Here is a 14,792-nt window from a genome sequence, read left to right as displayed (position 1 = left end):
GCTGAACTGTGTGTATGTTGCTTTTCCACTCTTATTAGTTTATGTGCTTTTCTTATGGTGAAGGGTGAAAAAAAAAATGTAACCTTAATACTCTTTTTTCTTCCTCTTCTTGTCTGTGTGGATCGGGTATTTTGACAGGCAACAACAATGGTGTAAGCTCAAATTTTTCCAAGCCTACTCAGTTTGCTGTGGATGAGAGGTGCTAAGCATGGCTATGTAAAAATAGCCAGGCAGTGCCTTAAACAAACAGGGCTGTTTGATCAGCAGCACTGCCCTCTGCTAAGAGCTGCTGAGTGAATTCATTCTTTCCTGTTACTAGAAACAAAGTACTGCTAGTTCACTTGCTTCTCAGGGATGCAACGATCTAACCTATAAATAACTTAAATATCAGTGCTATTGTGGTATGGCCATGGCTTGTTTCTCATGAACTGAAGGGTGGGAGGTAGTGTTGGTCAGAGTTAAGGTTCTTGGGGGTTTCTTTCCTCAACCTCTCTCCCTGTGTGGGTGAAATCTACATGCTGAAATCAGTGCTAAATGCAGTGAATCCTCTGCTGGGAACTAGGACTGTAGGACTTCACAGGATGATCTCCCCATTAATGCTCAAGTAGCACCAGATTTGCTAAGCTTGTTTGGGCTTCTGCTGGGAATTTATTAAATGTCTTAACTATTAAAGGCTTCTGAGCTCTTCATGTTGCTTTTCCAAACTGTTGTTTCATCCTCTCTGACTTTGTTTCAGTTTCAGAATGAAGTGTGGATGGAGGGGACTTGCAGCACCTTCTGTGATGTGAGACATTGAAATGGTTATTGAAATCCTGATACATTTTAATGAGCATCTCCATAACTCTGCTTTCCCTCCTATTAATAAATCTCCTGGCAGTGGACAACTTTGAGAACCTAATCTTAGCTTCATCTGAGAGTCTGCAATAACTGATCTCTTATGAATAGACTTGAGTCTCTCACTGCAACATGGAAAGTATCTTATAGGAAAATAAAAGGATCTGTACAAATGATGGCCAGAACTAGTTAAATAACAATTCCTTCCATCTTTGCTTTTGAAATGTGCCTGCAATAACACATCTGGTTCACCTCTCTTCTGGTAACTGAGGAATTAAGCTGCATCTGAAGCAAATGTTCCTGTCTGTTTCTAGTCCTTTGGTGTGACAGTGATGAAATGTTTGAAATATTAGGCATAAACTCGTAGGTTCTTTTGTGTCTGAGGTTTCTCTCCATTTCTGTTAGGAAGGTATGTTATGGTAAGGAAGCCATGTAGTGCTTATTTAATTTTCTCTGCAGCTTTTGAACTCTTATTGCCTATTTAAATAGTAATGTGGCATCTCAGACTGTGTCTCTAGAGCTCTTCAACACTTCCTGAAGCAAATGGTAATTGTTGTGGATTGGCATACCCACATCACTCCCTTTCTCAGCAACCTGAAATCACTAACTTTCTGCAGCAGTACAGACTCTTTTTATATGAATGAGTGTTTCTGTAGCCTGATTCTCTTCTCTGTATGCATAATAAATTCCTGGTACCTTTTTAACACTGAAAGGCTGCAATAGTTTTCTTGTTTGGAATATTTTCTCTAACTACAGCTATCCTGTAGTGTCATCACATGAATAAATAAAAAAAGTCAGTTTTGACCCTAATCTTACTGCTTACCCAGCAGCACCTGAAAGGTTTTTATAGCTGTTTCCTTCTAGATGTAATTCAGACCCTGTAGTCAGTTGGTTTCCCTACCACACACTCAGCTGTTAGCTCATGGCTCCTGCTCTGTCAGCTACATCTGTCTTCAGAGGAAGAGGAACTTATTTCTGAGAAAGACCCTCAAAGGTACCTGCCAACATCTCCTAGCTGACTGTGCCTTTGTGAACACTTAGCCTTTAGTCTCTGTTGGCACTGCTGTTCTGGAGTATCCTCCAAATAATGACCTGTTCCTAGTTCATGCCAAGTCCCCTGACATTGTATTTGGTGTAATTTGGTCTGTGTTCCTGGGAGAGCAGAAGGTACCTGAGCCATAGAATGGTTTGGGTTGGAAGGGACCTTTCAGGGCCATCTAGTCCAGCCCCCCTGCAGTGAGCAGGGACATCTTCAATGAGATTGGGTTGCTTAGAACCCCATCCAACCTGACCTTGAATATTTCCAGGGATGGACACTGGTGAAGCACTGGACCAGGTTGCCCAGAGAAGCTGTGGATGCCCCATCACTGGAGGCATTCAAGGCCAGGTTGGATGGTGCCCTGGGCAACCTGATCTCTAGTGGTTGGCAACCCTGTCCACAGCAGGGGGGGGTTGGAACTAGATGATCTTGAAGGTCCTTTCCAACCCAAACCATTTTATGATTCTGTGTGGGGCATCTGCCACCTCTCTGGGCAACCTGTGCCAGTGTTTCACCACCCTCAGCTGAAAAATTGCATCCTGATATCTGGTCTGAATTCACCCTCTTGCACAAACTGAAGTACAGGCTGAGTTCAAGCTAATAGGCATTGGTATGGTGTGACTTGGCCCACCACCCTCACAGGACATCTACATCCCTTGACCTGAACCCATTCCTATGATGACCTCGGCTACCTGCTGGGACTTATGGGTTCCCCATGGAGAGCATAGGGGCTGTCAGTGAGGACAATCTGGAGCTGTGTGATGGGTGTCAGGAGAACCTTGTGCCTTATGTCTCTGCCAGGATGGATGAGCTCATGAACAGCATCAGGGAATTCCTGGGACTGCCTTCATCCTGTTAACACTGAGCAATCCTCAGTCTGACTCCTCTGAAGCACAGCAGCGAGGCAACTTAACACCATGGGGAAGTACTTTAACTCCTAGTGAGAACAACCTACATCACTTCAGTCTTCTGTCTCACAGGCAGGGTGAGAAGGGGACATGGGAAGTGCTGGGAAGCTGATGCAGTACTTCTCTGCAGAGTGCTGCCAACCTTCATTCCCTTCACCTACCGAGCCAGCTGCCGGGTGGGCTCCAGCTTCTTCAGTTGCCAGAGGTGCTTTTGCTTTCCTGTGTCACATTAAAGCCATGCAAATAGTTTCTATAGCAACAGGTCTTTTCTCCTTAGCTCTGACGCAAAATCCTGAAAGGTCTTTTCTCGTTGTGTCTTCATGCAATTCTGATTTTTTTTTTTTTTGCTTTTATCAACTCTTCTTGAAGATAAAGGGGAAAATTAATTCTGCTCTGTTTCAGGAGTTAACTTGCACCAGAGGTGACTGTTCAGTTTTTAACAGTCCACTGAAGTTTCTACAACAGGATTTGAACTTAAGGCTGATAGAAAAATCAGCTGGAGCACCTCTGCTGTGAGGACAGGCTGAGAGAGTTGGGGCTGTTCAGCCTGGAGAAGAGAAGGCTCCAGGGAGATCTTATAGCGGCCTCTCAGTACCTGAAGGGGCTACAAGAAAGCTGGGGAAGGACTTTTCATAAGGGCAGTTAGTGACAAAACAAGGGGAAATGGGTTTAAGCTGAAAGAGGGGAGGTTGAGATTAGATATGAGGAAGAAATTCTTTGCTGTGAAGGTGGTGAGACAGTGTCCCAGGTTGTCCAGAGAAGCTGTGGCTGTTCCTCCCTGGAAGCGTTGAAGGCCAGGTTGGATGAGGCTTTGAGCAACCTGGTCTAGTGGAAGGTGTCCCTGCTGCTGGCAGGGGGGTTGGAACTGGATGAGCTTTAAGGTCCCTTCCAACCCAGACCATTCCATGATTCTATGAAAGCGTGCCCCAACTATAGATATAATGCTTGTTCTTATTCCCCTCCATCCAGTTGTATATTTTAATTTGAATCTTAGCTTTTTTTTAGCATGATGTGTTTAGGCTTAAAGACTTAAGCAGTAAATTCCCTTAGCTTGTCTGGGATGGTGGAGAATGAAGATGGTGTTATTTGCAGTCTGGTTTATAGACAGGGTTTGGTGGTAGGACTTGAGCACAGCTGTGACTAAAAAAAACTCTGAGAGACCAAGGGAGGATGTATGAACATGTCCATCTTGCTGGTGGAGGAAGTGGTAGTCCTGTCCTACTGACGTGGAGGATTGTGTTGGTGGTATTTGAAGGGAGTAAAAGTGTTTCTTCATTTGAGAGGAAGAATTTCCTTTTTGCATTGAGGACAAGTAGCCTGTTGTGGAGGAGCCCATCTGAGCTGCAGAAGCCTTGCTGTGTCAGGAAACCGAGCTAGCAATATTTATTTCTAGCCCTCCTTCCCTCTAGAAGCCCTGCTGACTTCTACACTTTTGTTTTGAAGATCCTGGTGCTGCAGGAGGAAGGGATGGAAAAGATGCAGCAGCATTAGAAGGGCAAGTGGGTATTTTAGAGCTGAGACACGCAGCCAGTGTAACAGCCACGTTGCTCTGTGTGAACTGGGACAGGCCTAGGGAGGGACAGCACGACTTTACTCTTGCTCTCAGGGCAAGAGCTAAAATGTTTTGGGGCCTTCAAATGAGGAAACCCAAATTAAACTAGTGAAGCAGGCAGTGCCTGAGTTGGTAGAAAGAAAGAATGGAAAAGAGGCACGAATTTGTCCCCAGCTTTGCTCCTGGCCCAGTTAATCTGAGGCCCTGTTCCCCTTCTGTCCTTTCAGTTCTGTTAAGTTCTCCAGAGCATGAGCTGCAGGATGCAGGGCGAGCTTCTCAGGTCCCTATTTGATGCTGTTGCAAATTGAATGGCTAAAAGAAAAAAAAAGGCAGAGAAAGTTAGATAAAATGGTATTAATGATATTGCAGAAAGTGTCTGAGTCTCTGCCAAACAAGTCTCTCCTGTGTAATTACTGAAAACAAGTGCTGTGGTGGGACGTAGCACAGCATCTTGCCACAGCTGCTCTTACCTAACTCTTCTCTTGTCAACACAAGGCTAGGATTTCCAAGGGGTTGATATAGGGATAGACAGGCTTCAAGCTATGCTTATTTTCAGAAGAGGCTTGTGAAGCGGGAGCGGGAGGGATGGGAGCAGGGTAGGGGTGACTGGGGCTCTCAACATCATGGTCATTTACTCAGTTGCCTTCAGTCTCACGTTTTGTTTTGCCTTGTGCCTCTGTATCATCTGGTAGTTGCAAAGGGGTTATTGGAGGGGCTAACACTGAGCTGGTTTCTTCCTCTGTAGGCTCTGTCCCTCATTCTTAAGGAGTAACTGGTGCTTAATTAAAATCAGCACACCTTGCTGCAGGCACAACTGCAGAGGTTATGCAGCTGAGCAGGTATCATCTCTGATCTGGCTGCAGCTTGCTGCTAGCATTAAATAAATCTAAGGTGCAAAATTGACAAGACCTGTATAAATAAGAAGTGTGAAGCACCCCACAGCTCTGTGGTTATATTCTTAATGCACAGATCTGTGCTTACACACCTTTAAAACCTCCTTGGCTGTGAGGAGGCGTTGCCCAAACCACTGTGACTCCGCTCTGTTAGCCTAAGAGGGGATATGCAAGGAGAATGGATGACCCTTGTGTTCCTATTAGATTGCTTTAATCGTGGGAGGGATGCATTTTGTTCCTGAAGTTACCTGTGTGATACTTCATGGGTCACTTAATCTTTTTCCCCCAGGTTTAAAATAGGGCTAACAGCTGCCTCTGTGGTACAACACAGCTCTTCAGGATTCCAGTGATAATTAGGTTCCTTAGATAAAGTTTGTAAGAATCTATTAGTATATATTTTATAGATGAATAAATGTGAATATGCATATATATGTACATATATATGAAAATTCATGGCTGAAGTACCTTATATTGAGGCCTTGGCCTTAAGCTGCATCACATATTACTGTGACTTAATGAGAATGTGTCCGTTTTTGATTGTTCTGAACAGTCTGCTTCAAGTGTGCTGACGTAAATCCATATCTGACATCGGGCTCTGATACGCTCCTGGCAAGGCTGGTGTGAGCCAAGCTGGTGGTCTAATAACAGCAGCAGTCACTCTGGAGATGCTTCGTGGATCTGTTTGGATTTTGTTTTAATAACGTTGGCCATAGTAGCAGGTTTTGTGAAACCACTGTTTGCCTTTCTGCTGTAGAAATGGCACGTCTGCAGAGTGCTGTGGGAGGGAGCTGAGAACCCAGACGGCTGCTCTGTCTTCTTCCCTTCCCTCTCCTCTGAGCCTGCTCTGTTTCAAATCCTGGCTGAATTCATAGTCATACAACTGCATGGTGCTCCCCTTGTAATCAACATCCTCTCCATCACTGTTTGGTGTAAACTAGACTCTGAAATGTTGAAGAACAAAATCATGTGCTTTTATGGAGTTGTTTCCTGCCTTCTTCTGTGCCCCCAGTCCTGCTCTCTGACCTGATCAGAAGCCTTCTGGGGTTCAGCCTCGCTGTCTCACAGGTTGCCAGCCCTTCTCAGGAAAGAACGTGCGTCGCAGGCAGAACATCTTGCGCACAGTTTCCAGGGTTACCTGTGTAGTGCTGATAGCAAGCAGGAAATTAAAATGCTCCACGATGATGATACGTTATCGACAACAGATGGTGACCATTAGGTGTACGTGCGTGTCAGGGGAAGGCAGAAAGGCAAGTAGAGCAGACATGACTATTAGATTTGTGTAATTGCCACTGCAGGTGTCAAGCTCTGCTGTGGATGAAGCAGGGCAGTCCCTGAGCACCCTGGTTCCCCTTCTGGCCATGGTGTATGTGACTCTGGTTCTGGAAGTAACTCCAAGTAGTCCTTGTGGCTTCAAGCTAACTTGTTGCAGAGTTCCTCGTTCGGATTATCAGCCATTCTGCACAGCAAGTTCTCTCTTGCTATTCTCTCATCTCCCTTCTGTACAGCTCTTCTCTCTTGTCCTTCAAAAGGCTGTCCTACTTTTAACCTCTCCAAGCATGGTCCAGCTGCCTGCAGTCTTTGTAGAGACTGTAATGATCTGCTGTAACCTGTATCGGGATGGCTTGAGGACGTGCCAGGGGACTGCTAAATCTGGAAAGTGAACTGAGGATCTGTTATGCTGAGCTCTGAGACTAGCAAAGTGTCATGTTATATGTTCCTTTTCTTCCTGAACTATCTCTTCTTCCTTCTGTCTTTATGGGTTCCTCCACCTCACTTCTCTGTTAACTCTGAGATGCAGGCATGCCTGCTTTCACTTCAGGACAGCAAATCTCTCCCCTGATCTGTGAATACAGATCTGTCTCTTCAACTTTTGTGTGTGCCCAAACAGCTGCTGACTGGGCTGCTTCAGGATGAAATAAGGGAGTATCTTATTTGGGTGCAAAGCCTCCTTGAAGACAGTGATGCTGGTGTTGAAGTGTTTGAAGAGACCACTGTGATGGCTGAGCTTTCCTCAAACCTGAGGCTCAGCTTTGCTTGTGGTATGTGGAAGCACTAATGGAAACCCACTTTGAGATGTGTTCTCCTCAGCACTGGCTTTATCAGCTATAGTCTTAATTGCACTTAAGATGTCAGTCATTCTGCAAAGACTAGACTTGTTCTAACCTGGGCTCAAACTGTTATTTAAATAAAACACTACAGGCTGACTTTTGGTGTAGCATGTAGGTAGTCTGACAGTATGCAAACCAAAGTGTACTTGTGATGTTACTCCTTAATTACCTCCCGTATCTTAACCATAAAATCTATAGTTCTGAGAGAGCTGTGCTCTTGCTACAAGCTTTCTCAGATACTGGCTGGAAGAACCTTCCATGCTTGTACATTTAATATTTTTTTTAATGCAAATGTTTAATTTCAGATGTTCTGAATGACGCCATCTTTGATGAAGATCATGATGAGATGGTAATTGTGAAGGACATAGACATGTTCTCATTGTGTGAGCATCACCTCGTTCCATTTGTTGGAAAGGTAACTGTTCCTCACAAAACAAATGTGGGAATACATGATAAAAGGCCTAAAGTTACGTGTTGTAAAAGACTTTGTAGCTGCAACTACAAAGCTTTTAAAGCTCTAAGTATTTACTGCTTACGGCTATGATTCTAGAAGTTAATCTTCAGAATACAAATAAGGAAGACCTCCTTAATGTGAGTTTTATTTGGATTTAAGCTCCTAAAATATAATGCTCAACCTTTCCTAGTCTAAGTAATCTAATGGTTTCTGACATTTCATATCAAAGCTCTTCGTGAAGCAGCACCAAGCCTTGAGGGCAGACATCTTGATATTAAACTGGCTCACCCTGCACGCTGGCTCTGTCACGGATTTAACTTCTGGCTCAGAGCTATTTAGTGCACATTCATCTTGGGAACACCCTGTGAGTGGAACAAACTTCTGATCAGCAGCCCTTTCTTAAATAAGCAAACCCAGTCACTGACTAGCAGGAAGCTGCTTAAGCTGGGACTCCCATGGAAGGGGCTGGTGTTTCAGATGGTGTTGAAATTGTGGTGACAACAACTTTAAAAAGAAAATAAAAATTCTCAAGTTAACCACTGTAAATGTGAAGAAGAGTGCAGAGTGGGTAGTCCCTTCTTCACATCTTGGCCCCTTCACTCATGTGTCATCATAGAAGGATGGAGCTTATTCTGATCCATCAGTTGTACCATAAAGTATTCACAGGCCAGAGAATAGCAAGTGCTTTTGTTGTCTATAAAATTGGATCAGTACCACATATGTTCCCACTAAACTGTCTCCCAAAAATAAAATACCTGAACATAAAATACCTGAACCTGAAGTGTTGAAGGCCAGGCTGGATGAGGCTTTGAGCAACCTGGTCTAGTGGAAGGTGTCCCTGCTGATGGCAGGGGGGTTGGGACTGGATGAGCTTTGAGGTCCCTTCCAACCCAAACCATTCTGTGATTCTATGAACAGAAACCAGCCGTTTACTTAGTGGAGTCAACTCAATTTCATCTGCTTTCTTTTCTTACTGCTAGTATGTTATACTGGATAACAAGGTAATTTATTTTTCTGTGCAAGCTTTCTATATCATCTGTTATTCTTGGTTACACATACTGTGTATATTCTCTGTGTTACTCCTGTGGCAATGTATGCATTCTTTTTACATCTAGCTATTTAGCCTGTGTGGTTTGGAGAAATCTCCTCGCAAACACTGAATTGGTCCTGCTTGTCTAATGATCTGCTAAATGACTTGGTATGCCTCTAAATATTCTCAGACTAACCATTCTCCTGTTGGGTACATCAAACAGGCTGCAAATACTGACTGAGAGGTCCTGTATTTGCAGTTCTATCTTAAATGAAATTAAGAAATTCACAAAAATACTCTGGGGGGTACAGGATTCAACACTTATTTCTAAGTTATGTCTCTCTTACTTTATCTGAAATGTTTCATGTCTTTTCAGGTGTCAGTGGGTTGATTACCCAACAGAAGTGATAGGAATGAGCGAGTTAGCCAGGTAATTAGGTGCACTGTGGTACCTCTAACTGCAGGTACAGCAACACAGGATTCTGAGATGGGGCCTCTAGGCAAAGCACCAAGACAGAATCCTACCCTGACACTCCCCTACTGTATCTTGGCTAATTTTTCAAGTCTCTGGTCCAGTGACACAAATGCTGGCTTCTAATCTGTTATAACTGTAAACCCACTTGAATTCAGTAGCCTGTATTGCTTTCTAAAAACAAGAAGCTAAATGGCTTTCCCCCTACCTTTGTATCCGAGCACTTTTCTTCTCAAGAACTTATTCCAACTTTGTGCAACCAAGTTCACTATGAATGTTCACCAAATCCATATTCAAGCAGGGTGGAAGTTGACTTAATCAAACAGTGATCTATAGTACTACCAATAGTAGAAAGAAAAATGAGTAAGTGCAGCCTGATTTTAGTGGCCAACTACTTCTTGCTGTCAGAATTCTCACTGGAAGTAAAGTAGAGTGCCACTCCCTCCCACTCCCTAGATCCATTTTAGGTCTTGAAAGAAAAGCATATTTATGTTAGATGAACAGTGCTGTGCTGAGTAATAGACTGCTTTTTAGACCAAATGTAGTAGTACCCTTTAGCATTCCTGAGACTTGGAACATAAGCCTTGACTCTTCCAGAGTTGTGATTTTTCACCTCCTCAGAAAACTTACCTGTTCTTCACCAGGACACTGACCTCACCAGGCATTTACAGTCTCTGTTAGCTCCACGATTTTTCAGGCTCGCATGGTGGCATGTTCCTCCCACATGCTAAGACTTCTGGACTGTTCCAGAGTTAGTTCTGGGACAAATACACATCTCATTCTCTATGCATGAGTTTCATATGGGTTTGGAAGTGTGGGTTTGGTTCTGTTAATGGTTTGTTCTCCTCTGTTTAGGTACATATTGGCTATCTTCCTAACAAACAAGTACTTGGCCTCAGCAAGCTTGCTAGGTAAGTGTTAACATAATGAAAGTGATGCTAATTTGTAAAAAGGATTCCAAGCTGTGAACTAACTGTGCTAATCTTTCTAATCTGGTCCCCCTCTAAAGCTCAGCCCGCTTTGTGTCCTGGATTTGGATTTAGACCAATCCTCAGCATTATGTTTTTTTTGTGGAGAGGACAGATAAGTCTTAGAGCTCTGTGTTAATTCACATCAGTCAACTGTAGTAGAACTGTAACGCTTTAGTACGCTCATCCAAAGCATTGGTGTCTGCAGGGAGCACAGAAACAAGAACAACAGAGAACTTGGTCTAAGGCAGGCAACAAAACCCGGTGGGGATCTCTAGCTACTTACTACTTGTGTGTATATTGACTGATAAGAACAAAAATCCAAAACTTCCAGACTGTAAATGAACACGTTGTATGGGTAGAAATTGAATCTAAAGCTTTCATCTGTTAGTTGTCTCTCCAGATAAATTTGACATTTCTTTCTTTAACTCGAGACCTGCTGAGAGCACCATAGGGTAGATTTTCTAAGTAAGATTCAGCCTAAGAAACAAAGCAATTATGATACACTTGAGAAATCCATTTGTTATGTAAAATAGCTTTTTCCTCTGCAAGTGCCCTGGGATCAGTTGTTGCACTGAGTCTTGTTACCAAGTGACACTTTCTAGTTCTGAGGTGAGGAAGAGGATGGTAGATCACTTCAATGAGCAGATTATTGGGGACTGGAGTGAAAAATTGGCTGTAGTTCAGAAAGCCCACATACGTTTTGCTTATGCTGTCCCTGATACGCCTGTTAATCTTGCTGTAGTTCCAGTAATACTAATGGGAATTAGCCTTGTAAATCTGCGTGCCTGCTGGGTTTCCTTAGCGGGTAAGAAATCTGTAGGGTATGACAGTAAAATGCTTTAAAGTCAGTCAGCTCTGTTCTGTGCTCTGTTTGCACAGCAGTGACTTTGGTTTGGAAGTCCTTGGGTCCTTGGAAGTCACATCTTTTTTTTTAATAAAACCTGATATTACAGGGGGGCCATCTTTGTGTCTTCTAGCAGCGCTAATAGGAGCGGACTTTGATTAAAAGGATGAAACATGCACTTCAACAGTTAATTTTTTTTTTTACATATATATGGAAAATTTGAGGTACAGTCAAAATTTTCTGTGACTGGAACTACTGAAATTGTAGGATGAGGTTTGGAGCTGACAGCACTGCAGCTGCTGGGTGAAGGACTTTGACTTCTATAGCTGCTTATGCGTGTCTCAATTCATGGCTTGTGTTTTGTGTTGACTGGCACATGTGGGGCTGAATCTTTTTAAGTGGTGAAGGATTTTTTTGAGTTGGATTTCTGAAGGTGAACACCTTTCCTGAAGAGACAGTCTGTAGTACTTGGGCTTGAATGCAGAATTCAGGATCACATTTGAAATAGGCATCAGCTGGTTTGTGCTTGCTCTGGTCTCCAGTTACCTCTGAGTTGCAGGTATAAAAACGAGCTCAAAACTGTCTTTTGGTGATTTTTAATGTAAGTGGGAACATGATGCTACAAGGGTACAGTTTTCCTCCTATTTATTCTCAGTGTAGAAACACGCATGAATATGTGTGAGGCTTCCTGTGCTGTGCTTGAGAGGTTAAATCTTGCCTCTTTTTCAAGTTAGGGTAAAACTCCCATATACTGCAGTCATGAAAAGATTAGATTCTTGTAAAACAAAACATTCTCAGTTCTCACTTGCTTTTGAGTGCATGCAATGAAGGGACTGGTGGGCCAAATAGTGCTTCCCTTTCGTGCCCTATATAATGCAACCAGTGTTCAAACAAAGATTTGTGAGGCTGTTGGTACTGTAGGACCTAATCTTTTGTAATAGGATTAGTCTAATGTGGTGAGTTTCTGTAGTTGTGGCTGACCTGTATTCAGTAAATAAACATCTTTCTTTGGATTTTAAGGCTCAGGCTTGAAAATGCTAATGCAAATAACTGTTTATACAAAAACATGCTTATAGGACTTGTTATATGCAATACCAATGTAAAAATATCCGAGCATCAGCTTGTTTTCTATCTGTATATTTAGTCTAAATATTATGTTGCTTTGTTTAGAATAGCTATAACACAACCATTTCATTTCTGGAGGGGAGTTTCTGTGTATAATTCTCTCTCCAAAACAGCAGGCAAGTCTCATTGTTTCTTGTAACTAATGCCTCAGGCTGCCAGCCAGTGTCTGTTTTTCGTCTTGTCTGACCAGATGGGTATTGAAGCTTTCTATAGCAACTTCTTTACATGGCCACTTGATGTGTAATTAAGCACTTGAGGTTGGCATGAATAACCCATTAAGTTATAAGACTTTTCTTAAATGTGTGGGTTATAGTACTGCAGTTACAAATGATGGTAGTATCATTTGCTTTGTCCCACAAATGGCTTAAATTTGAAGTCATGTTCGAGGGGAGCACTAAGGTGATCCTGCACTGAAATGTGAAGGATGGTGTGATATATGGGTGGAGAGTATCTGTTTTAAATAAAACCAATTCTGTCTCATTGTTCTTAGTTAAATCTGTGGTTAAACACAAGAATCCAAAACATCTCCTGCTTAATTTCAGTAGCCTTCTGGGAATCTCAATATTTAAGGAGTTGTCCTTAAACCAGCATTTGGTTTAGATTGAAGCAAAAGGAGGTAGTCTGACCTCAGTTCAAGGATTAGCTTTCAGGGAGTCTTTGGGCGTGGATTTCCTTGCAACTGTGTGATGCAGGTGGGTGATGGTACAAGTAATTCAAAAGTAACAACCAACAGAAGAAGCTCTAAGGAGAAGTGACAGGTTTGCTCTGAAATCTCTGGGGTGGCAGGCTGGGGGAACCTGTCACTAAACACAGTGATGTGCTAAGGGAAGTCCTTGAGCAGTGCCAGCCAGGGGCTGAGCAGCAGCCTGATGTCACCTTCCAGGAAGGACACAGATCCGTACAGTGGTCTTGTTTGATAGAGCCAAGTTAATTGTGAAGATCAGACAGTGGTTAGATAGGAATAAATATAACATTGTCTTTCTCCTTTAGGATCGTGGAAATATACAGTAGAAGATTACAAGGTAAACAGCTGCATTTTTGTTTTTATTATGTGTACTCCTTTGCTAGCCACTACCAGGGTTCCAGTAATTGTAGGTGGACTATATCTGCACAAATTTTAGTGTGGAAAAAAAGCCTCACTGTGTTCTTGAACAGATGATTCTCATCTGTCATCTTAGCCCCTGTGTTTCCAGGGAGGGGTAAAATCTGCCTATGAATATAGATGTAGGTAGTAACTGATTCAGAGGATAAATGTGCTATAAGATACAGCTGCCAGGAATAACTCAACTAGTTGGAGATGAACTCTCCTACAGACAGTTTGAGAGATGCCTTCAAGATTTCTTCTCTGAAGAGATGAAATGAGAGCTGTGATGTTATGGACTGCCTGCCTGCTGCCCCCCAGAAGTGGAGGAAGCTGCAGGAGCTGAGTCTTTGGGCTGGGCTCAGCCTGCTCTCATTGTCCTGCAGTTAAATTTGGCCTGATTTTGGCAACAGAAGTCTTGGTGACCATTAGGTGCCAGCAGGAAGTAAAGCTTGGCAGGACAATACTCCCTTAACTTGCTCATTTTTTTAATCTCCATTTCCTTTCCTTAAAAAGAGAAATTATGTGTATATATAGTGCAGCAGTAAAACCAGTGACCAAATATATCAAAACTGAAAGAAAATAAGAGAAGCAAGAAAATCTAACTGCATAACAGGAAATGCAAGAGCTGTTACCACAAATCATGGTAATGCAATTCCTGCAAAGGTGTAATACAAAATGACTTCCAATATAAACAAGCAAATAAAAGGTCTGTTCAGGGATATAAAATATAAGATTTGGTACTGGTAAAGTTTATTTAGGAAGAGCAGTACTTGTGTGTGTGGTGATGCTGGTGGTGGTGGGGAACACTCTTGGAAGTGAGGATGGGATGTTGCTGTCCTTTGTCCATGGCGTGCAGGTGGTGGGTTGGTGCTGGTCAGATTTAACACTGCTTCTGAACTCCTCCTTGTCTTTTCAGTCCAGGAACGCCTTACCAAACAAATTGCAGTAGCCATCACAGAAGCCCTGCAGCCTGCTGGAGTTGGAGTGGTTATTGAAGCTACGTAAGTTCCTCTGAGCTGTTCCATGGAGGTGTACAGGCTGCCTGTGATTCCAGCCGTGTGCTCTTGGGTTGTTGTGGCAGCTGTGTGCTGTACTTGTTTGAGGCAGAGCTCAGGCAAGAGTGATCCTTGATCCTTCAGCGAAATGGCCTGATGGGTTGGAGCCATTTAAAGTGAGGACCTGCCTTATCCACTGCCAGATTGTGGTTAGCTGCCCCAGTTGCACTGGGTCTGTGCTTTGCCTCAGTGTACCTTCTACTTCCTCATGTAGAGCAAAGCTTGGTTCTAGCAACAGGCACATCCCTGTGATCAGAATGCACCTTGGGAAGGTGGGATTTTCATATGATCTGATGAGAAATGACAGTGCTCAGGGACTGGGAATTTAACTTTCTTCTTCTGTAGAGGACATCCTGGATATGGAGGTTCTGTCACTTCCCCAGAATTTAACTCTCTGGAGAGCTGGGCAGAGAAAAACTTAAT

General features: G+C 43.1%; 1 protein-coding gene across 1 annotated transcript in view; it reads left to right on the top strand.

Moving 5' to 3' along the window:
• GCH1 (GTP cyclohydrolase 1) overlaps positions 1-14,319 on the top strand; it is an 18,947-nt gene extending 4,628 nt beyond the window's left edge. Inside the window, exons 2-5 of the mRNA XM_010165765.2 lie at positions 7,640-7,749; positions 10,146-10,201; positions 13,221-13,252; positions 14,231-14,319. Coding sequence (XP_010164067.1) covers positions 7,640-7,749; positions 10,146-10,201; positions 13,221-13,252; positions 14,231-14,319 — 287 coding nt within the window. The remainder of the gene's footprint in view (positions 1-7,639; positions 7,750-10,145; positions 10,202-13,220; positions 13,253-14,230) is intronic.
• The last annotated feature ends 473 nt before the right edge of the window (positions 14,320-14,792 follow it).

The sequence above is a fragment of the Antrostomus carolinensis genome, unplaced genomic scaffold, assembly GCF_000700745.2.
Source record: "Antrostomus carolinensis isolate BGI_N321 unplaced genomic scaffold, ASM70074v2 scaffold2364, whole genome shotgun sequence".
NCBI classification, from domain to species: Eukaryota; Metazoa; Chordata; class Aves; order Caprimulgiformes; family Caprimulgidae; genus Antrostomus; species Antrostomus carolinensis.
The sequence above is the reverse complement of the archived record's forward strand: the minus strand, read 5'-3'. Positions and strand labels throughout refer to the sequence as shown.